This window comes from Heterodontus francisci, chromosome 31, assembly GCF_036365525.1.
Source record: "Heterodontus francisci isolate sHetFra1 chromosome 31, sHetFra1.hap1, whole genome shotgun sequence".
In the NCBI taxonomy this organism is placed as follows: domain Eukaryota; kingdom Metazoa; phylum Chordata; class Chondrichthyes; order Heterodontiformes; family Heterodontidae; genus Heterodontus; species Heterodontus francisci.
This window is the reverse complement of record NC_090401.1, coordinates 62,792,287-62,815,807: the sequence shown is the minus strand read 5'-3', so window position 1 is coordinate 62,815,807 and position 23,521 is coordinate 62,792,287. Positions and strand designations below refer to the sequence as shown.

Sequence of the window (23,521 nt, the reverse complement as noted above, 5' to 3'; positions counted from 1 at the left end):
GCCACAGTGTGCCAAGACACTGTTCAATGGTTTAGTAGCATCCAATTAAAAGGCCTTTCTTCAGCTCTTCTGTATTTAAGACTCTGCTCTGATAATTTATCTTTGTTCTTTTGAATTATTGAGACTGGGAAATGTCCCACAAAGTTTGGTGCTGGGATCACTCATGTTCACCATTTACTTCACCATTTCGTATCAGAAATACAATTTCAAAATTTGTGAACTACACCAAATTGGGAGGTTAGTCAATACTGAAGAACACTACGACAAATTACAGCTGTATACATTGAAATTCATTTGCTAGTTGCATATCCATTCTGCAAGTTTATTAAATACATTGATAGGCTTACAGAATCAGGCATGTGATTGGCAGATAAGTGGGAGGTGGTGCATTTAGGGAGAAAGATAAAGAGGTCAGATACTCTTTGGAAAATAAGAGTCCAATGGGGTAATCACTAAAATCAGTGACACAGGTTAATAAGGCCATAAACAAGTAACCAAAGCACTGTGATTCATTTCTCCTTGGATAGAATTGAAAAGCATAGAAGTTATGTTAAGCTTATATCGAAACTTGGAGTACTGTGAACAGTTCTGGTCTCTATATTATTACTATTAAAAGGTTTAAGGAGCATCTTAAAAGGAGGAGACAGAGGTAGAGATGTAGAAAGCTTTAGTGAGGGAAGTCCAGAGTTTAGGGTCTTGGTAGCTAAAGGCATGGCTGCCAATGATGGAGTGATGAAAATTGGGGATGTTTAAGAGTTCAGAATTGGAGGAACAAAAACAAAAGAACAAAAGAAAGTGCTCTCCTTCCTCCCAGGGAGGGCGAGAATTATGGGTTTACCTTTATAGACATTTGGAATATAAGCAGTGGTATCTTTTATCTTGTATTTCTGAAGATTATCCAGTTTTGTTTTGTAGTCACACATGGTACACCTGTACATTAATTATCGGAGCCCTTGTGGAATATCTCTACCAACAAAGGATGTCAGTGGCAGTGACAAGTGTTCTGAGTTTCCTGAGCTCATTATTTGTGTTCATGTGCACAAGAGCACGTGTATTTGGGGCCTTAACATTCACCTAATGATGCAGCAAAACTGCTTATGAACTGACCCAGCAACACAGGTGATGATCCAGGAAAGAGTTGAAGATAAATAAGCATTTTAAATAATTGATCTTATGGATAATATAGCTGGGTAAATGTTCCTTTGTCTAAATCAGTTTTTAATTTGCAAACTGTCAGGAAACACAGCTCATTCTTACAGGTGCAGCCCAACAGAAAATGAAATAAACCCTCTCAGAGCTTTCAACAGCTCCCAGCCATGTCTGATTTGATAGCTTTACCATACTCCCTCGTTTTGTAACCAGAGATATCTTCCTGTGCTAACGCTTTTGATCCCAGCTGGGACCCTCCATACAGCAGCTCCATCTGTCACATTCTTATCTGTAAAATGTCATGCGTTGTGAAATGCCGAAAGCAATGCAGGGCTGGATGAGGGGAGGGGCACATAATTGTGTACACAATCAGCGTAGCAATAATATTGAGGCTTGAAAGGTATCATGAGCAAGAAATGCAACCATAAACACAGCCCAATAACATTTGACAGACTTGGTTTAGCTTCCACAGCAGATGGGGTTTCCATAATTAAATTAAAAACTGAAACTTTCTTCCATGGGCCAGATGGGGTTCACTAATGGGCAATGAATGAAAAAGAAAAATGAAATGTCAGCAGAGTGTTTCATGCAAAGAAGTCAAAGCTGACACAAGGTGAGACCTTGTCTTGCTGATTAAGCGTTTGGGTTCTGAACATTTTTGCACTGAGCTCAAATTTCTGGAACAATTTTTTCCAAGATTAACTGTAATTTTCCAATGTGACATTTACACAGGAGAATTATGAATGCTCAGTCATTGAGTATATTCAAGACAGAGGTCGATAGGTTTTTGGGTACTGAGGCAATTAAGGGATATGAGGATAGTGCAGGAAGGTGGAGTTGAGATAGAAGATCAGCCATGATCTTGTTGAATGGCAGGATTTATAGATTAGAAACTGGACTGAAATAACGACATTCGAGTTTCTGTACATAGTTTTAAGATGTTCTTTGCATTTTTTAATTTGCACTATGGGTAGGTAGAGGTTTTTAGTCACCATTCTCACTGAATGGTGCAAGCTCGAAGGGCCAAATGGTCACTTCCAGCTCCTAGTTCCTATGTTCTTGCATAAAACAATAACAACACATCTAAAGTACTATTGACTGTATAGTGCTTTGGGACGTCCTGAGGTCGTGAGGTCGTGAAAGACACTGTATAATTGCAAGTCTTTTGTTCTTTTAAAAGAACAGTTTCAGTAAAGATGCTGCCTGTTAAGAGGAAATATAAATATGAGGAATCTTCAGATTTATTTATTACAGAAAGATGGTATGGAGCAAATTAAGAACTCAGCGTTATAATTTTATGCTGGCAGGAATTCGTTTGTGAATATTAAGGTATTATGTACAGTCAAAGGTACATGACCAATTAACAAACTACCATTTGCAAAGTAAAAACAGAAAATGGTGGAAATACTCAGCAGGTCTGGCCACGTCTGTGGGGAGAGAAACAGAGTTAATGTTTCAGCTCTGTTCCCTTTCATCAGAACCATTTGGAAAGACTGGATTGAGGCCATTAAACTGCAATTGAAACGTGTACCGTGTGGGGGGACTGTAAAACTTTGCATGGAAAGTAAAAAGACCATTACTATGCATTTTTTAAGCAAGCAACGATTTAACTGAATTGGGGAAAACTGGATTTCACAATGGGATTTAAGAGAGCTAGGATGTACATACTGCCCATGTGTGATTGCTCCCTGGTGCTGTAAATTACACCAGGTATAATCGCAGCCTTGAGCAGTCATTTGGAAAATACACCAGGACATAAAACTTTAACTTATATAAATATATGAGCTTCACTGTTGGTACAGTGGGTGCGATCCTGAATCACCAGAATGGTGTCAGGTCAACACTGGAGTTGTTACATTTGACCTCAGGGTCCTTGGTGAAGATGAGTAATGGGGTGGGGTGGGGGGAATTAGAACATCAATCAGGTTAAAGAGAGATGTGTCTATATGTATAAAACAGGCTGGCCTGGAGGGAGGAGGACACAAACAGAGCACAATGATGGTTTGTGTTTCATATTCGTTAATGGGATGTGGGTGTCACTGGCCAGGCCAGCATTTATTGCCCATCCCTAATTGCCCTGAAGAAGGTGGTGGTGAGCTGCCTTCTTGAACCACAGCAGTCCTTGTGGTGTAGGTACACACACAGTGCTGTTACGGAGGAAATTCCAGGATTCTGACCCAGTGACAGTGAAGGAACGGCGATATAGTTCCAAGTCAGGATGGTGTGTGGGTTGGAGGGGTATGTGATGTTCTTGGGACTGAGTCATAGAATAATAGAATCGAATCGTTACAGCAAAGAAGGCCATTTGACCCATCGTGTCTGCGTCAGCCCTCCGAAGGAGCAATTCACATACCGCCACTCGCCTGCCCCCTCCCCACATCCCTGCACATTCCTCTTCTTCAGATGTTTAGAATATTTCGAAAATGTAGGAAAATTTATGGCACAGAATGAGGCCACTCTCTGCCAATCGTGTCTGTACCGACCAAAAGACAAACCACACAGCCAAATCCCATTTTCCAGCACTTCGTCCATAGCCCTGGAGGTTACAGAACTTCAGGTGCATATCCAGGCACCTTTTAAATGAGTTGAGGGTTTCTGCCTCTACTACCGTTTCAGGCAGTGAGTTCCAGACCCCTGCCATCCTCTATGTGAAAATTCTTTTCCTCGTCTCCCATTTAATCCTTCTACCAATCACTTTGAATCTATGCCCCCTAATCACTGACCCGTCTGCTAAGGGAAATAGGTCCTTTCCATCCACTCTATCCAGACCCTCGCAATCTTGTACACCTCAATCAAATCTCCCCTTAGCCTCCTCTGTTCCAAGGAAAACAACCCCAGCCGATCCAAACTTTCCTCATAGCTGCAATTTTCCAGTCCTGGCAACATCCTCGTAAATCTCCTCTGTACCCTCTCTAGTGCAATTACATCCTTTCTGTAATGTGACCAGAACTGCACACAGTACTCAAGTTGTGGCCGAACCAATGAGTTATACAGTTCCAGCATAATCTCCCTGCTCTTATATTCTATACGTTGGCTAATAAAGAAAAGGATTCCATATGCCTTCTTCACCACCTTATCGACCTGTCCTGCTACCTTCAGGGATCTGTGGACATTCACTCCAAGATCCGTTACTTCCTCTACACTTCTCAGTATTTTCCCATTAATCGCGTATTCCTTTGCCTTGTTTGACCTCCCCATATTCATCACCTCACACTTCTCCGGGTTGAATTCCATTTGCCACTTTTCTGCCCATCTGACCAGACCATCGATTTCAAACAAAGAACAAAGAACAGTACAGCACAGGAACAGGCCATTCGGCCCTCCAAGCCTGCGCCGATCTTGATGCCTGCCTAAACTAACACCTTCTGCACTTCCGGGGACCGTATTCCTCTATTCCCATCCTATTCATGTACTTGTCAAGATGTCTCTTAAACGTCGCTATCGTATCTGCTTCCACCACCTCCCCTGGCAGCAAGTTCCAGGCACTCACTACCCTCTGCGTAAAAAACTTGCCTCGCACATCCCCTCTAAACTTTGCCCCTCGCACCTTAAACCTATGTCCCCTAGTAACTGACTCTTCCACCCTGGGAAAGAGCTTCTGACTATCCACTCTGTCCATGCCGCTCATAACTTTGTAAACCTCTATCATGTCGCCCCTCCACCTCTGTCGTTCCAGTGAAAACAATCTGAGTTTTTCCAACCTCTCCTCATAGCTAATGCCCTCCAGACCAGGCAACATCCTGGTAAACTTCCTCTGTACCTTCTCCAAAGCCTCCACGTCCTTCTGGTAGTGTGGCGACCAGAATTGCACGCAATATTCTAAGTGTGGCCTAACTAAAGTTCTGTACAGCTGCAACATGGCTTGCCAATTTTTATACTCTATGCCCCGACCAATGAAGGCAAGCATGCCGAATGCCTTCTGGACTACCTTATCCACCTGCTTTGCCACTTTCAGTGACCTGTGGACCTGTACGCCCAGATCTCTCTGCCTGTCAATACTCCTAAGGGTTCTGCCATTTACTGTATACCTCCCACCTGCATTAGACCTTCCAAAATGCATTCCCTCACATTTGTCCGGATTAAACTCCATCTGCCATTTCTCCGCCCAAGTCTCCAACCGATCTCTTTCCTGCTGTATCCTCTGACAATCCTCATCATTATCTGTAACTCCACCAACCTTTGTGTCGTCCGCAAACTTACTAATCAGACCAGCTACATTTTCCTCCAAATCATTTATATATACTACAAACAGCAAAGGTCCCAGCACTGATCCCTGCGGAACACCACTAGTCACATCCCTCCATTCAGAAAAACACCCTTCCACTTCTATGACCGAGCCAGTTCTGTATCCATCTTGCCAGCTCACCTCTGATCCCGTGTGACTTCACCTTTTGTACCAGTCTGCAGGATTTCTTCCTGCAGTCTACAGCTATCCTCCTGGTTATCTACCACACAGCCAATTTTTGTGTCATCTGCAAACTTCTTTATCATCCCCCCTACATTTAAGTTCAAATTATTAATATACCCAGTACTGAGTCCTGCAGAACACCACTGGAAACAGCCCTCCAGTCGCTAAAACATCCGTCAACAATTACCCTTTGTTTCCTGCCGCTGAGCCAATTTTGTATCCACTTTGCTACATTTCCCTGGATCCCATGGGATTTTATTTTTTAACCAGTTTTCCATGTGGGACTTTGTCAAAAGCCTTGCTAAAATCCATGTAGACCACATCAACTGCACTACCCTCATCAATCTTCCTTGTTAGCTCGTCAAAAAATTCAATCAAGTTGGTCAGACATGATCTTCCTTTAACAAATCCATGCTGACTGTCCTTGATTAACCTGTGCCTTTCTAAGTGACAGTTTATCCTGTCTCTCAGAATAGATTCCAATAATTTGCCCTCTACTGAGGTTCGACTGACTGACCTGTAATTATTCGGTCTATCCCTCGCTCCCTTTTTAAACAAGGCTGGATTTTACCAAGCCCATGACGTCGGGCTCCATGGCGGGGGAGGGGGGGTGCGGAATATGCGTCCGGCAGCAGCCCGTCATGGAAGCCAACGCCAGGAGGGCCTGGCCCGATCCTCCCAGCAATGGTGAGGATGGCGCCCCCCCCCCCCACCCCCAACAACTGGGCGATGGGACCTGAATTTCAATATTTAAATCAATCAAATTAATACATTTAAATAAACTTACCGCAGTGCGGCAGCCGTCACCCCTGCACCTTCAATTCCCTGTCCGGGGAAAGCCGGCGTGCACTAGTGTAGAGGGGGGAGGAGGTAAGATTTTCAGTGCAGGGCAAGAGGGGGGGCAGGGTCAAATAAGCATAACGGGTATAGGGGATGATGGGAAGGGGTGAACTTTAAACTTTGTGACGTCTGGGGGTGGGAGGAAGGTCACATTTAAAAGGCAAGTATTTTGGGGGGGCAAGGGCAAATAATTAATGCAATTGTTATTGTGGGGTGGGAAAGGGGAAACATACAGCTGATGCCATTGCTGGGGAGGGATAACCCGCCCCCTCCAATGTGATAGAGTGTGCGGGCCACCCTGGCTATTTAAATGAGCCACTGCGCAGGAGATTGCGGCGGCTCTTTGGTGTGCGGTACATGCATGGAGGCCGCCATTTTTTGAGCTCACCGCCAAGTTCGGCGACGGACTCTTAAAATCCAGCCCAATGTTTGCAGTCCTCCAATCCTCCGGCACTACACCTGTATCCAGTGAGGAGTGGAAAATGATGGACAGACCCTCTGCTATTTCCTCTCTTGCTACTTTTAACAGCCTAAGGTACATTTCATCCGGCCCAGGAGAATTATCCACTTTCAAGGATGCTAATCCCATTAATACTTTCTCTCTCCCTGTGTTCATCACATCCAATACTTCACACTCTTCCTCCTTAACTACAATATCTGCATCGTATCCCCTCTTTTGCGAAGACAGGCACAAAGTATTCATCAAGAACCATACCAACATCTTCCGCCCCTACACATAGGTTACCTTTTTGGTCTTTTATGGACCCTACTCTCTCCTTAGTTATCCTCTTACTCTTAATGTATTGATAAAACATCTTTGGGTTCACCTTGATTTTGCTTGCTAATATTCTTTCATGCCCTCTCTTTGCTTTTCTAATTTCCTTTTTGATTTCACCCCTCCACTTTCTATACTCCTCTCGGCTTTCTGTAGTATTGAGTTCTCAGTGTCAGACGTAAGCTTTCTGCCTTATCTTATCCTGTAGACTCCTTGACATCCAAGGGACTCCAGAATTTGCTGTCCCACCGTTTTTCTTTGTGGGAACATGTTTACTCTGAACCCCATGAATCTTCCCTTTGAATACCTCCCACTGCTCTGAAACTGATTTACCTTCAAGTAGCTGTTTCCAGTCCACTTTCACTAAATCACTCCTTAGTTTCGTAAAAATGCTCTCCCACTGCCACTCCTTCCACCTGCCCATCTTCATTTCCTAAAACGAAGTCCAAAACTGCACCTTCTCTTGTTGGACTTGCTACATACTGGGCAAAAAATGTTCTCCTGAATTCACCTCAAGAATTCTGCTTCCTCAATTTCTTTCACACTGAAACTATCCCAGTTAATATCAGGGTAGTTAAAATCCCCTACTATTACTCCCCTATTGTTCTTGCACTTCTCAGAGATTTGCCTACATATCTGCTCTGCTATCTCCCTCTGACTGTTTGGGGGTCTATAGTACACTCCCAGCAGTGTGATTGCCCCTTTTTTGTTCCTTAGCTCAATCCATATGGCCTCATTTGATGATCCTCCTAACATAACATCCTTCCTCACAGTTGTAATAGTTTCCTTGGCCAAAATTGCCACCACCCAACTCCCTTTCTTATCCCCCTCCCTATCGTGTCTGAAAACCCTGTAACAGGAACGTTGAGCTGCCATTCCTGTCCCTTCTTAAGCCATATTTCTGTAATAGCTATGATATCATACTGCCATGTGTATATCTGTGACCTCGTCAGATCATCTGCTTTATTTGCTAAACTCATTGCATTGAGTGGGGTTTAGCCACATTTAGTAAGAAATATGAGGCAGAGACTGAGACAACATGGCGTTGAACATAATGCAGTCTTCTTTATTCTGTTTTACTTTCACTTTCTCTGTCAGCTCCCCCTGTTGGCTCATGTGTACATGGTAACCTCAAGTGAACAATATGTCCAATGCAATTCTCAAAACACTACAGGGTACTTGCAGGTGGTCGTGTTCCTATGCATCTACTGCCTTTGTTTTTCTAGGTGGCAGAGTTCACGGGTTTGGAAGGTGCTGTTGAAGGAAGTTTGGCGAGTTGCTGCCGTGCATCTTATAGATGGTACACACTGCTGCCACTGTGCGCCAGTAGTGTAGGGAGTGAATGCTGAAGGTGATGAATGGGGTGCTGATCAAGCGGGCTATTTTGTCCTCGATGGTGTTGACCTTCTTGAATGTGGTTGGAACAGCATCCATCCAGGAAAATATGCCAGTCAGGAATTAAGTCTCGCCCTCCTTTTACACACACGCACTTGTGGTTCTTGCATTCCCTCCCCCATCCATGCAGACATCATCAGCAGAGGGGGGACTGTTGCGACAATGCCATTTACTGGAGTTCCTGCCTGTTCTCCTCTTTGGACTGACTTTAAATAAGAACTGCAAAGAGTGACAAAAAAGATAGAGCTACAAAAAGGGATTATAAAAAGAAACTTGCAAGGGATATCAACATACACTCAAAAAACATTTACAATTGTATTAAAAAAGGGTGATTCAGAGCAATTGGACCCCTTGCAAACTGATAACAGTGATATTATAAATGAAAATATTGAAATGGAGGGTATGTTAAATAATTTCTTTGCATTAATATTGACAGCAGAGGAAGGGGACAGTATGTTGAACATCTCAAGAAAATTTGTATTGATTCACCAAAAATAACAAGTAAAATAATAATAATGAAGAAAATAAGGGCACTGAAAAATGACAAATCCCCAGGACCAGAGAGTTTTCATCCCAGGGTTTTAAAGGAAGTAGGTGAGAACATTGCAGATAGCCTAACTGTATTCTTCCAAAGTTCTCTCAATTCAAGAACCATTCCTTTAGATTGCAAAATTGTGCGTGTCACTCTGCTATTTGTTGTTCTAGCCATAGTCCCAAAGGACCATAGGCATCTCTCCCCATTCGAGAGACAGTTGGTGATGTATAGCTTGAGGGTCACCACTCCTCAAGTGTGGGGCAAGGCGAGGAGGCAGCCCTCCATGAACTACCACATCTGGTACAGGGATTGCACCTGCACTGTTGACATCTTTCTGCATCATACACTAGCCATCAAGCCAGCTGAGCTAACAGGCCCCCCAAGCCACTATTTAAGAAAGGCAAAAAGGAAACCAGGAAATTATAGACCAGTTAGTCTAACATCTATTGTGGGGAGATTAGTAGAGTTTATAATTAAAGATAGAGGGCTGAATTCTACGCCACTCCAGCTGGGGATGTGAAAGGCCGCACAACGATAGCCGCCAGCCTTTCTGTGCGCCCGTGTGAGGGGGGGGGGGCGCATGGCATTCGGGCACAGAGTGCCCGATTGAGGGCTGCCCCCACCTCCCAACCCACCCCGGGACCCAAGACGCACCCCCCCCCCCCCACTCCCCCAAACGACCACTCTAACCTCACCAGGTCACGACCGATCTCACTGGTGAGACATGCCCAACTTACGTTTGCTCCTGGCTCCATGGCATCTGCTGGGCTGCAGTCCCAGCAGTGGCCACCACTCCCGGTGCCGCTGCTGGGACTAAGAGCTGCTGGCCCGCTGATTGGCCAGCAGCTCACTGAGGCGGGACTTCCTCCCTCATGCGGGTGGAAGTCCCGCCTCAGGATAATTAAAGACCGGGGACCCGTAAAATGCGGAACGGATCCCCGGACTAGTCGGAAGACTTTTACATCGGTGGCGAATTCCCGTCTGCCTGAGGTAAAATCCAGCCCAGAGTGACTCAACTTGAAAGATTTCAGCTGATCAGAGAGAGTCAGTATAGATTAGTAAAGGGCAGGTCATGTCTGACCAACCTGACTGAATTTTTTGAAGAGGTGACTAAGGTTGTTATAGAGGATTGTCGATGAATCTTATTAATATGGACTTCGAACAGGCTTTTGATAAAGTCCCTCTGAAGAGACAGTTAGGTAAAGTTGAAGTTCATGGAATTGAAGGCAAATTAGCTGAGTGGCAGGAGACAGAGGACTGGATTTTACCGGCCCCCTGATGTCAGGGGTCGTGACGGGGTGGCCGGAAAATGTCTTCGGAAGAGGCCTACCACGGGCCTCAACGCCAGGAAGGCCTGGCCCCATGTTGCCGCCGGTGGCAAGACCTCGTGGCGCCCACCCCCGAGGCGACATCACAATTTGAATATGTTAATGTAGTTAACCTAATGAATTAAATACTTACCTGCTCCCACCGTCAGTCCCGGTTCCATATTGATGGCGGTAGCCGACACTCCCGTGCCTTCGGAGATCCGAGGCGGAACATTGGTTGAGAGGGGGGAACAGGTATGTTTTCAGGGCAGGTGAGGGTGGGAGCGGGGTCAAACATTTTCGATTGGTCTAGGGGGTGCTGTTAAGGGGTAAAGTTCATAGTTTATTAACTTTGAGGGGTGGGGTCAGAAGCACAAGGTAAGTTTTTTTGGGGGGAGAGATCAAGTAATAAATTTGATGGTAATTGGGGGGGTGGGAGAGGGTCAGCATAACTTTATTTAATTTTTAACACTCATGTAACTTTAAACATTTAAATTAAATGCAAGGGCTGGAAGGCCTTTAAAAATAGCATCAGCACCTGCGTAGTGGCACCCTGTTCTCCCTGTGACCGTGTGGGTTTCTGCCGGGTGCTCCAGTTTCCTCCCACAGCCAAAGACTTGCAGCTTGATAGGTAAATTGGCCGTTGTAAATTGCCCCTAGTGTAGCAAGGTGGTAGGAGAATGGTGGGGAGGTGGTAGGAATATGGGATTAGTATAGGATTGGTATAAATGGGTGGTTGATGGTCGGTACAGACTCGGTGGGCCGAAGGGCCTGTTTCAGTGCTGTATCGCTAAATAAAAAAAAAATAAGAATCATGGGTAAGCCTGATCCCGTGACTTCCCGGAAGCAGTGTCCAGCCCGACCCGACCTGGGCCTGAATGCTGGACTCGGAATTTCAACCTGACCCGAACCCGACACATGTAGTTGGGTCTAGTCGGGTTTGGGTCAGGTACCCCGGCTTTAATGTGAGGCCATCCACTTTGGACCTAAAAAGGATGAAAGTGGGCACTTTGTAGATGGTGAAAACTAAAAACAGTGGCGATCCAGAGAGAGCGCAGGTTCCAGGTACACAGATCATTAAAATGTCATGAACAGGTACAGAAAATAATCAACAAGGCTAATGGAATGTTTGCCTTTATATCACGAGGACTAGAATACAAGGGGTTAGAAATCAGCTATACAAAGCTCTAACCAGACCACACCTGGAGAACTGTCACCAGTTCTGGGCACCACCTTGGGAAAGATATATTGGCCGTGGTGGGAGTGCAGCATAGATTTATCAGAATGATACCTGGATTCCAAGAGTTAACTGACAAGGCAAGATTACACAAAGTAGAAATTGATTGATTTTTGATAGCCAAAGGTATTAAAGGATATGGGGCAAAGGCGGGAATATAGACTTAGGTCACGGATCAGTCACTATCTCATTGAACAGCAGAACAGGCTCGAGGGGCTAAATGGCCTCCTCCTGTTCCTGTGTTCCTAAGTTTAGATGACACTTTTGAATGAACATAGCACACCAGGATCAGATTTTGTCAGAAATAGACCCCAGCAGTGTGTGAGATGCCAGTTACTCAACAGCAGTCGATTGCAAAGCAAACAGAATTCTTTGATCCCACAAGCAGCAATGACAGAGATGAGCAGTTAATCTGTTTTTAATGTTATTTGCTGAAGGATCATTTTGTACAGGATGTTGGGTTAGCTCTTTGCTCTTCTTTGAGTACAGCTACAGGATCTTTAATATCCATGTGAAGAGACAGACAGCAGCTGATCTGAACTGGATAGAATTTAGAAAGATTTAATGATGATTATGGGGCTGGTTTTTGATGCTCTAACTTGAAAAATAATTCTCAACTGAAAATACTATCAATATCAGCCAGAGCTAAAAAAAAGAGTACAAGATATCCTGCTGCAAGTTTATTTAACTGGATGAATTATACTGAATCCACGTAGAAATATGCAGCCATTGGTCATGGTATAGCATAAGGAGTGCTGCCTCTCAACGACGTTACAAAGGTTTGTAGTTCAGGATTTAACTAGAAATATGCCTTATCAGTGACAACTTTCACTTATCCAACACATTTAATGTAGAAAAACATCTCATGGCTCTTCACAAGAATATAGCCAAACAAAGATGGATGCTGAGCCAAAAAGATATCAGATGTCATGGCCAAAAGCATGGTTTTGAAGAGGGTCCTAAAATCATGGAATCATAATATGGTTACAGCACAGAGTCCATTTCAGCTCTCTACAAGAGCCACTCAGCTAGCTCCGCTCTCCCACCCTTTCCACAGTACTGCAATTTTTATTCTCATCAGTTGCTGATCCAATTCCATTTTGAAAGCTACCATTGAACCTGCCTCCACCACACTCTCAGACAGTGCATTCCAGATCCTAAACACTCACTGAACCTGCCTCCACCACACTCTCAGACAGTGCATTCCAGATCCTAAACACTCACTGAACCTGCCTCCACCACACTCTCAGACAGTGCATTCCAGATCCTAAACACTCACTGAACCTGCCTCCACCACACTCTCAGACAGTGCATTCCAGATCCTAAACACTCACTGAACCTGCCTCCACCACACTCTCAGACAGTACATTCCAGATCCTAAACACTCACTGAACCTGCCTCCACCACACTCTCAGACAGTGCATTCCAGATCCTAAACACTCACTGAACCTGCCTCCACCACACTCTCAGACAGTGCATTCCAGATCCTAAACACTCACTGAACCTGCCTCCACCACACTCTCAGACAGTGCATTCCAGATCCTAAACACTCACTGAACCTGCCTCCACCACACTCTCAGACAGTGCATTCCAGATCCTAAACACTCACTGAACCTGCCTCCACCACACTCTCAGGCAGTGCATTCCAGATCCTAAACACTCACTGAACCTGCCTCCACCACACTCTCAGACAGTGCATTCCAGATCCTAAACACTCACTGAACCTGCCTCCACCACACTCTCAGGCTGTGCATTCCAGATCCTAAACACTCACTGAACCTGCCTCCACCACACTCTCAGGCTGTGCATTCCAGATCCTAAACACACACTGAACCTGCCTCCACCACACTCTCAAACAGTGCATTCCAGATCCTAACCACTCAGTGATCCTACCTCCACCACATTCTCAGACAGTGCATTCCAGATCCTAAACACTCACTGAACCTGCCTCCACCATACTCTCAGGCAGTGCATTCCAGATCCTAAACACTCACTGAACCTGCCTCCACCACACTCTCAGACAGTGCATTCCAGATCCTAAACACTCACTGAACCTGCCTCCACCACACTCTCAGACAGTGCATTCCAGATCCTAAACACTCACTGAACCTGCCTCCACTACACTCTCAGTCAGTACATTCCGGATCCTAAACATTCACTGAACCTGCCTCCACCACACTCTCAGGCAGTGCATTCCAGATCCTAAACACTCACTGAACCTGCCTCCACCACACTCTCAGGCAGTACATTCCAGATCCTAAACACTCACTGATCCTTCCTCCACCACACTCTCAGGCAGTGCATTTCAGATGCTAAACACTCACTGCACCTGCCTCCACCACACCCTCAGGCAGTACATTCCAGATCCTAAACACTCACTGAACCTGCCTCCACCACACTCTCAGACAGTGCATTCCAGATCCTAAACACTCACTGAACCTGCCTCCACCACACCCTCAGGCAGTGCATTGCAGATCCTAAACACTCACTGAACCTGCCTCCACCACACTCTCAGGCAGTGCATTCCAGATCCTAAACACTCACTGAACCTGCCTCCACCACACTCTCAGGCAGTGCATTCCAGATCCTAAACACTCACTGAACCTGCCTCCACCACACTCTCAGACAGTGCATTCCAGATCCTAAACACTCACTGAACCTGCCTCCACCACACTCTCAGACAGTGCATTCCAGATCCTAAACACTCACTGAACCTGCCTCCACCACACTCTCAGACAGTACATTCCAGATCCTAAACACTCACTGAACCTGCCTCCACCACACTCTCAGACAGTGCATTCCAGATCCTAAACACTCACTGAACCTGCCTCCACCACACTCTCAGACAGTGCATTCCAGATCCTAAACACTCACTGAACCTGCCTCCACCACACTCTCAGACAGTGCATTCCAGATCCTAAACACTCACTGAACCTGCCTCCACCACACTCTCAGACAGTGCATTCCAGATCCTAAACACTCACTGAACCTGCCTCCACCACACTCTCAGGCAGTGCATTCCAGATCCTAAACACTCACTGAACCTGCCTCCACCACACTCTCAGACAGTGCATTCCAGATCCTAAACACTCACTGAACCTGCCTCCACCACACTCTCAGGCTGTGCATTCCAGATCCTAAACACTCACTGAACCTGCCTCCACCACACTCTCAGGCTGTGCATTCCAGATCCTAAACACACACTGAACCTGCCTCCACCACACTCTCAAACAGTGCATTCCAGATCCTAACCACTCAGTGATCCTACCTCCACCACATTCTCAGACAGTGCATTCCAGATCCTAAACACTCACTGAACCTGCCTCCACCATACTCTCAGGCAGTGCATTCCAGATCCTAAACACTCACTGAACCTGCCTCCACCACACTCTCAGACAGTGCATTCCAGATCCTAAACACTCACTGAACCTGCCTCCACCACACTCTCAGACAGTGCATTCCAGATCCTAAACACTCACTGAACCTGCCTCCACTACACTCTCAGTCAGTACATTCCGGATCCTAAACATTCACTGAACCTGCCTCCACCACACTCTCAGGCAGTGCATTCCAGATCCTAAACACTCACTGAACCTGCCTCCACCACACTCTCAGGCAGTACATTCCAGATCCTAAACACTCACTGATCCTTCCTCCACCACACTCTCAGGCAGTGCATTTCAGATGCTAAACACTCACTGCACCTGCCTCCACCACACCCTCAGGCAGTACATTCCAGATCCTAAACACTCACTGAACCTGCCTCCACCACACTCTCAGACAGTGCATTCCAGATCCTAAACACTCACTGAACCTGCCTCCACCACACCCTCAGGCAGTGCATTGCAGATCCTAAACACTCACTGAACCTGCCTCCACCACACTCTCAGGCAGTGCATTCCAGATCCTAAACACTCACTGAACCTGCCTCCACCACACTCTCAGACAGTGCATTCAGGATCCTAAACACTCACTGAACCTGCCTCCACCACACTCTCAGACATTGCATTCCAGATCCTAAACACTCACTGAACCTGTCTCCACCGCACTCTCAGGCAGTGCATTCCGGACCCTAAACACTCACTGAACCTGCCTCCACCACACTCTCAGACAGTGCATTCCAGATCCTAAACACTCACTGAACCTGCCTCCACCACACTCTCAAGCAGTGCATTCCAGATCCTAAACACTCACTGAACCTGCCTCCACCACACTCTCAGGCAGTACATTCCAGATCCTAAACACTCACTGAACCTGCCTCCACCACACTCTCAGACAGTGCATTCCAGATCCTAAACACTCACCGAACCTGCCTCCACCACACTCTCAGACAGTGCATTCCAGATCCTAAACACTCACTGAACTTGCCACCACCACACTCTCAGACAATGCATTCCAGATCCTAGACACTCACTGTGTAAAACAGATTTTCCTCATGTTTCTTTGGTTCTTTTGCCAATCACTTTAAATCGGATTCCTCTGGTTCTTTGCCCTTTCATCAATGGAAAAGGAGAAGATGGAGTGAATTCCAGTACCTGGAGTAACAGAAAGTGAGGAAGATGAAGGAACGGAGTGCTCTATGAGTTTGTCGGGATGGAGGAAGGTACAGACAGAGGGAAGGATGAGACCATGAAGGGATTTGAAAATGCGAATGAAAATGTTAAAACTGCAGGTGTGGAGGGACTGGCAGCTATTGCAGCTCAATAATAGCAGGAGTAGTGGGTGAGTGGGACTTGCTGCGGGATAGGAGCTGAAGGTGAAGTTGATTTGGAATTGTCAAGTACTGAGGTGACAAATGAATGTATAAGTTTCAGCAGCAGATAGGCTGAAGTTGCTTTTATATCCAGAATATGAGGGAAACCAATTTCGCGGCTCCTTCTGCTTACAGAAGATCCAGCTGGCAGCATTTTCTCTTTCTTATTCAGAGATGTGACTGCAATGTTCCTTTAAATCCTTGTTTGTGTAAGATAAAAATTCCAGGACTGAACTTTGTAAAGAGTTGTTTACCAGAGCAGCTGTGTAAACCATACCTGATTCACCTCCCTGTGTCCTCACCATCCTGCAGCTGGAAGTATCACTGGCAGAAGCTGAAAGAAGATTACCTGTCGAAGAAAGTCCTTCGTATTTAGTGTAAAACCTCTCTTGAGAAAACAAATGGAGGAATCTCAGAAGGTAAGTGGTTAATAATCATAAGAAGTTTGGGCGTGTGAGTGAGTGGGGTTATGATTCAGGGATTTCACTAAATATCAAGATTTATACTCAAGGAAAACATTATTTATTTCTTATTCTTTGTAATATCCAACATGATAATTATACAGACTAATTTACTGGGTATCAGGTGGTGAGTTACAAGGAGCAGAACAATGTATTACTAATGGGGTGAAAGAAACTGAGTGCAATGTTTTATTGGATATAATTAAAGATAATTAGTGTCTTAAAGGGATATTGTATTTGGCAATTTCTGTCTGCAAACTAGAAATTTGATGAAAAAATATCCACTTTTAGTCAATGGCACAACACAAGCCCTCTGCTAATGAAGAAAACAATCCACCACACTTTTTCAACACACAAATTCTGACAAGATTCTGATGTAAATGTCAGCAGGTAGTGCATTTGACAAGGCAGAACACAGCAGCCCAGCCTAATGCTTATCCAACATAGATGCACACATACATGCTTTACAGCAAAGGTCAATTGACTGTGATCAGGAGAGGGCTGACCTTTCACCTCCCTATTCCAGGGACCTCCATGCAGCCTGCCCATTGCTGCTCGGCTGAAATTAGTTCATTCAGCACAGCACATGTCGAGCCTGGGACCTCCATTGTCTATGTTGTTCACTAATATACTCGATGTTCAAACTGGTTTCCTACATTACTATAGTAACTATTCTTCAAAAGTACGTGATTGGCTGGAAAGCATTTTAGAACATCTTGAGGTCATGAGAGGTGTTGTATAAATCCAAGTTCTTTTATTATAGATGGTAATCTAATATTTTTCCTATGAAGATAACTTTTTCAATCTGTTCATGGCAACAACAAAAACCTACATTGATATTGTGTCTTAAGCGAGGAAATATCCTACATGGAGACAGGAGAAACAAAGTAATGGAATGGAGGCCAAACCACAGTGGAATATAACAACTTCACAATCGAGCTGCAGATTCACTGTCATTCTGGTTCTCCTCTGCTGTCCATGGACATTTCTGTATCGCAATTCCAAAGTTCCTGATGACAACATTTTGAAACTCTCAGCCGGATGGTGGAGGCAGGGCTACAATTGGTGTTAGTGCTCTGGATCGGGGGGAGCAAATGTTATCCACAGTTCTGTCTCCTGACCAGCTTCCAGTAGTCTTGGCTGCAAGTGTTGTTTGGTAGACACTGAATGAGGGCAGGGTCAGTCTGTGATGCCCTCCTCCCCTGAAGTTGAATAGTCTGCGGACATTCACTGTCAAAGTGCACACGTGGATAATGACCACCTGACTGAAGTGTCAGAACATGCCTACTACCCAGGGAACCTGACATCCAGTGAGGAGAAAATTGGAGAGAAATTTTAAAAAACATTTTGGAACATAGGAGAAAGCAAACATTTTTGAATATTTCCTTAATATATCAGTTCAAGGAGCAATTTATGCAGCCGTCTCTATCTTAGAGACTATTTAGAATCAAAAAAGTATGAAAATAAAATGTCTGAGAAACTCTTTTCAAAATAGGTAATATTACCACATATCCTCACATTTTCTCCAGTCTGACGTGTAGTGATTAAATCAATAGGTCTTTCTCAACATCTCTGTTTTAATCTCATTATGCAAATACTTGCATAGACGAGAGATAGAGACAGAGTTGAAATTTGCATACACAGAGAGCCACCTTATTCAGGTACCTATAAAATTCCAATGAATGGATGAAAAGGACATCATACAGCATTAGAAATATCCTCATATTTAAAAGCAAAAATAGAAACGGTTGGAAATACACAGCAGGTCTGTCACTATCTGAAAAGCCAGAAAAGGAACACTAAGGTTACGGACAAAAATAAACCCTTGCCAGAAAATAGAGATATCCTTTCCTCTGTCTGTTTTAATTCTGACTGCATTTAACCATCTAATGCTCATGTGCTGTGAGGCTGCGAACCATGGGAATATCTGTCGGGTAGAACTTAATACAAAATGATGATTTATTTCACATTCATCAAATAAAGGATGAGGGTATGTAATCATTCTTTAAAATTTAACACGATTGCAAATTAAACTTTTTACTGCTCAAAATGGCTGAAAAAGCCATCAGACAGTTCTCTGAACAAGGACACAGATGAGCCTTCAGCAGGCAGAGTGATTTAATTTCTAATTTATAACCAATAATGTCACACTTACCGTTTTATGTTATCGTAAAGTGCAGATTTATTGCTGGCTGCCACAATGGCACAGTCTGAGAGGTCTATTCACCCACTGTTGGTGATCATGTCAGGCTACAATGAAGTCCTAAGTTGTTTGCTTTGGAAATCAGGCAGGGAAGTTTTATAATAAATTTCAAGGTGTGTTAGGCTGCTGCCCTTAAAATCAATCAGGCTTCAGATCCGAACCCTGGCGTTGATTGTACAACTGCAGGCCCTCCAAACTTATACATCTAAGTATAAACGTACCAAATAAGGTCATAGTTATAATGTACATTATGAATCAGAGACACTGCAAATGAGCTGATATCCAGTCCCCAAATGTAGGTTGTGATCAAAAGCAAAATACTGCGAATGCTGGAAATCTGAAATAAAAACAGAAACTGCTGGAAATACTCAGCAGGTCAGGGAGCATCTGTGGAGAGAGAAACAGTGTTAACATTTAAGGTCGATGGCCTTTCGTCAGAACTATTTCTCTTCGCACAGATGCTGCCTGACCTGCTATTGCCAGCATTTTCTGTTGCACATGATAATCACCCTGCTTCATTCCTGATCTGGAGAAACTGAAATGAAGAAAATCAATGTTCCTTGCTGGTTTCAAATCAGCTGCCATAAAATATAGCTATTGTTTTTTTAATTCTTTCTTGGGATATGGCAAGGTCAGCATCTTTTACCTGCCCGTAAACGTCCTGAGAAAGTGGTGGAGAGTCTTCTAGAACTGGCGCAGTTTGATACAAATGAGCCTCTTGCTAGGGCCACTTTCAATGGCAGTTAAGAATCAACCACCTTGACTGGGACTAGAGTCATATATAGACCAGACAAGGTAAGGATGGCAGGGTTCCTACCCTCATGTAGATTTTCACAAATATCTGCCAGCTTCAGGGTTATAGTTTTGTAAACCGTAAGATACCAAGAATCAGCCTCACTCAGACAGACACAGGCACGATCAGAGAGATCATAGAGTACATTCGACATCTGTCCTTTTGCTTATTCCATTGGCAATTATTATTGTTTAAAAGTCAAATATTCCTAGCTGGAGGGAGAAAGAGTTCTGCAGGATAAAGAAAAAGACAAAGAGAATTGGACAGATAATTATTAAAGTTAAAATGTGTCCTTAATAAGAGTTTAAGCAAAATTTCAATCCCTCAGACATTTTGAATCAAATCTTCCCAGTTCAGTGTTTGATGGCTGGATTGACTACAATCATGAATGACACCATTCTCTCCAAAAGCCTTTTTCTGCCGCCATATCAACAGCCACGAGCACCAGCATCTGTCACTCCATGCTCCCCATGTTTCCTGGACACTGTCCAAGCTTGCCAGCTGCTCTGCATCTCATTCTGTCCAAGTCCCTGTCAACAGCAGCAATTCTTTATCTTTCATCGCTCTCTTCAGAATTCACTGTGCACTGACCTGTCAAAGCATTTATACTCTCCTTCTCTCTGACCCCTTTTTATTTCCCTGCTCTGTGTAAAAATGTCTACACACCCTTGTGTGCACCTCCCTCATCAGTCTCTCATCCAGAACATTTTGTCATTAAAAATGTTATTCTGGCACAGCAATGAAGATCACTATACAGCTGGTTCCTGCAGCTTGCTGCATCATTTCATTATCACTTTTCAGGAATATTGACCTGACAGGATATCACATAAAATATAAAATACAAATAAAATAAAGTGTTTGAGATATTCATTAACTGGGTGAACAACAGGGTATGGTTTTTGATGATGACGGTTTTCTACTAATAAGCAACCTTTCTTTAAATCAAATAATCTTTTTGTTCAGAAAGGGAACAAACTAAAGATCCGCAGAATCATAAATAGTCAAAAATAGACCATTGCTGCAGTGAAAATTTAACAAGGAATAAAACGGATCTACAGATGGGGCAGATTTGTCAGTACAATACTGTACACATAGGTAGGAAGGGTAGGACAACATATCAAGAAACATCTGGATATTTTTTCTGTTTGACAAGGGACTGAGTTCACCAGTACCATCACTCCAGCTGAAACTCCACATTGTAGTGACCCATGTACTGGCTATCCAATGGTCAGCTCAGATTTAAGGTGATTAGCAAAAGAACCAGAGGTGCCATGAGGAAAAGATTTTTTACACAACAGGTGATTAGGATTTGGAATGCACAGCCTGCTAGTACGGTAGAAACAGAGTCAATAGCAGCCTTGAAAAGGGAATTGGATAAATACATGAAGGAGAAAAATTGCAGAGATATGGGAAAAGAGTGGGGCAGTGGGACTAATTGGATTGCTCTTCAAAAGAGCCTGCACAGACTCGATGGGCTGAATGGCCTCCTTTTGTGCTGTACTATTCTATGATTCTCTGAAAGCTTCTGTCTCTGTATCTGAAGATCAAGGAGTAGAAGTTTCCTAACAACCATCGAGATCGCTGGTGCTAGGATAACTACTGGAGAAACATTTTCATGCATTTTATTACAAATTTCTTCCCTCTGCTTTTCACACTGTTCAATATGCTGGAATAAGGTAGACAACCATTCAATAATGTGCACAAAATGACTGACCATTATAAAATGTCTTCTATTGCACATTTTACTGCAAAATCACCACCAAGAAAATTTTGTCTATTCTTTAATTGTGGTAAAACTATAGATATTTCACTAGAGCAACTGAACAGAGCAAATCTTTCCCCCATGTCCTTTTAAAAAGCATCCATGATTGAAAATGGCAGAAGAAGGGCAGTTTTTGCAAAGCTGTTGAAAGATTATATGTGAGAATCTGAGATAAGGTTAAGTGGGTGACTCCGTCATTCAGTACTTGAAACCTGACAGGTCAGTGATGATCTCAAAGCAGAGACTCAATCAGAGCACTTGCAACATCAGCCAATCTAAATGGAGCATTAGTGACCTGCAAACTCTGGCAATGATACAACATACCTGTTTACACAGGATGAATGCAATGGTTTTGCACTAACCTGTTCTCAACTGTTTTAAGTAATAGGTGGTTACTGTTTACACAGCTACTTTGACATATAACCCCTGATCAATGTTATATTATGAATATGATTCATGTCATATGTCAAAGACAACTGGAAACTGAAACACTATGACTAAAACTTTATAGTTTTTTAAATTCATTCAAGAGACGTGAGCATCACTGGCAAGGTCGGCATTTATTGCCCGTCCCTAATTGTCCTTGAGAAGGTGGTGGTGAGCTGCCTTCTTGAATATAACTGAATAACTTGCTGGGCCATTTCAGAGGACATTTAAGAGTCAACCACATTGCTGTGGATCTGGAGTCACATGTAGGCCAGACCAGGTAAAGACAGCAGATTTCCTTCCCTAAAGGACATTAGTGAGCTAGATGGGTTTTACAACAATTATTTTCATGGTCACCATTACTGATACTATCTTTTAATTCAGATTTATTTAATTAATTGAATTTAAATTCCCCCAACCACTGTGGTGGGATTTGAATTGAAGTATCTGAATTACTGGTCCAGTAACCACTATATTACTGTACCCTCACACTTGTATGCATCACAGAGAGAAAGGACACCCTATGTTATTCATTTTTGTGTTACAAGCAAGAAAATGGATCCAATTATCACTGTTGATTCTATAAACCTTTCTGCTCTTTTGCAGTCTATTTCATTGCATAAAGATATGATTTTATAATAACCATTCTTTCAAATAGATACAATAGCAAAATCTTTTGGTAATGAGTGCCATTTTGTGAATCTGAATTGACTGGCGTAGGGACACTACAACTAGCCTCTTTGCACCTCTTGGTTACAGGAAGGGAAATGGGCCGGTCCTGATTGTTTTCCACTTCCTCTGCTGCATGTGCAAATGTGCATAGATCCCAGTTGAGGACGGGACCAGGCTTGGCTATGATCTTTTAAGCTTTACATTCAAATTCTAATCACTTGGCCAAATTACCAGAGCTCAACTAATGCCTGTGAAGCTGTATCCCAGTAAAGGAGACAACAAATTCAGAAGTGGAGGGGAGAAACCTAGAGATAGAAAAAATGGGAAACTGTCCACCAGCACTACAAAATAAGTTGTCCCACACAGCAGCTCCTCCAAAAAGACCGAGGAACCTTTAATAAATATGTTGGGTGTCAGTTATCAATGAGGTTTGAACCCATGGCCTCAGGATTGGGGAGTGTCTTTCTTAACGAAAGGAAGTGCCTTGAAGAATGGAAGATTATGAGGATACTGGCGCTTCCAGGGGAAACTGTCCAGACCCTGACAAAGGAGCAAATCACAATACCATGTGGCTATTGAAGATAAAGAACAATAAGTGGATTTCACAGCTCCAACTTCCTGTAGGTTTGTTCCCAATGTCACAGTGAAATGCGTCATTTCTATTTAGTGCAGGAACAATCAACAGACACGTTTCACAAACTTCCTGTCAGCTCTCAAGTTTGTCTGCTCACTTCCTCCTTCAATATTTCCATGTCTTCCATTTCCACACTCAATGTCCCTTTGGGAAATCCGGCTAAACTGGTCA

At 43.8% G+C, this 23,521-nt stretch overlaps 1 protein-coding gene across 1 annotated transcript in view; it reads left to right on the top strand.

The window, feature by feature from the left end:
• Nucleotides 1–23,521, top strand: part of LOC137347057 (uncharacterized) — a 228,903-nt gene that overhangs the window by 85,449 nt on the left and 119,933 nt on the right. Inside the window, exon 4 of the mRNA XM_068011063.1 lies at nucleotides 16,712–16,818. Coding sequence (XP_067867164.1) covers nucleotides 16,712–16,775 — 64 coding nt within the window. The 3' untranslated portion in view covers nucleotides 16,776–16,818. The remainder of the gene's footprint in view (nucleotides 1–16,711; nucleotides 16,819–23,521) is intronic.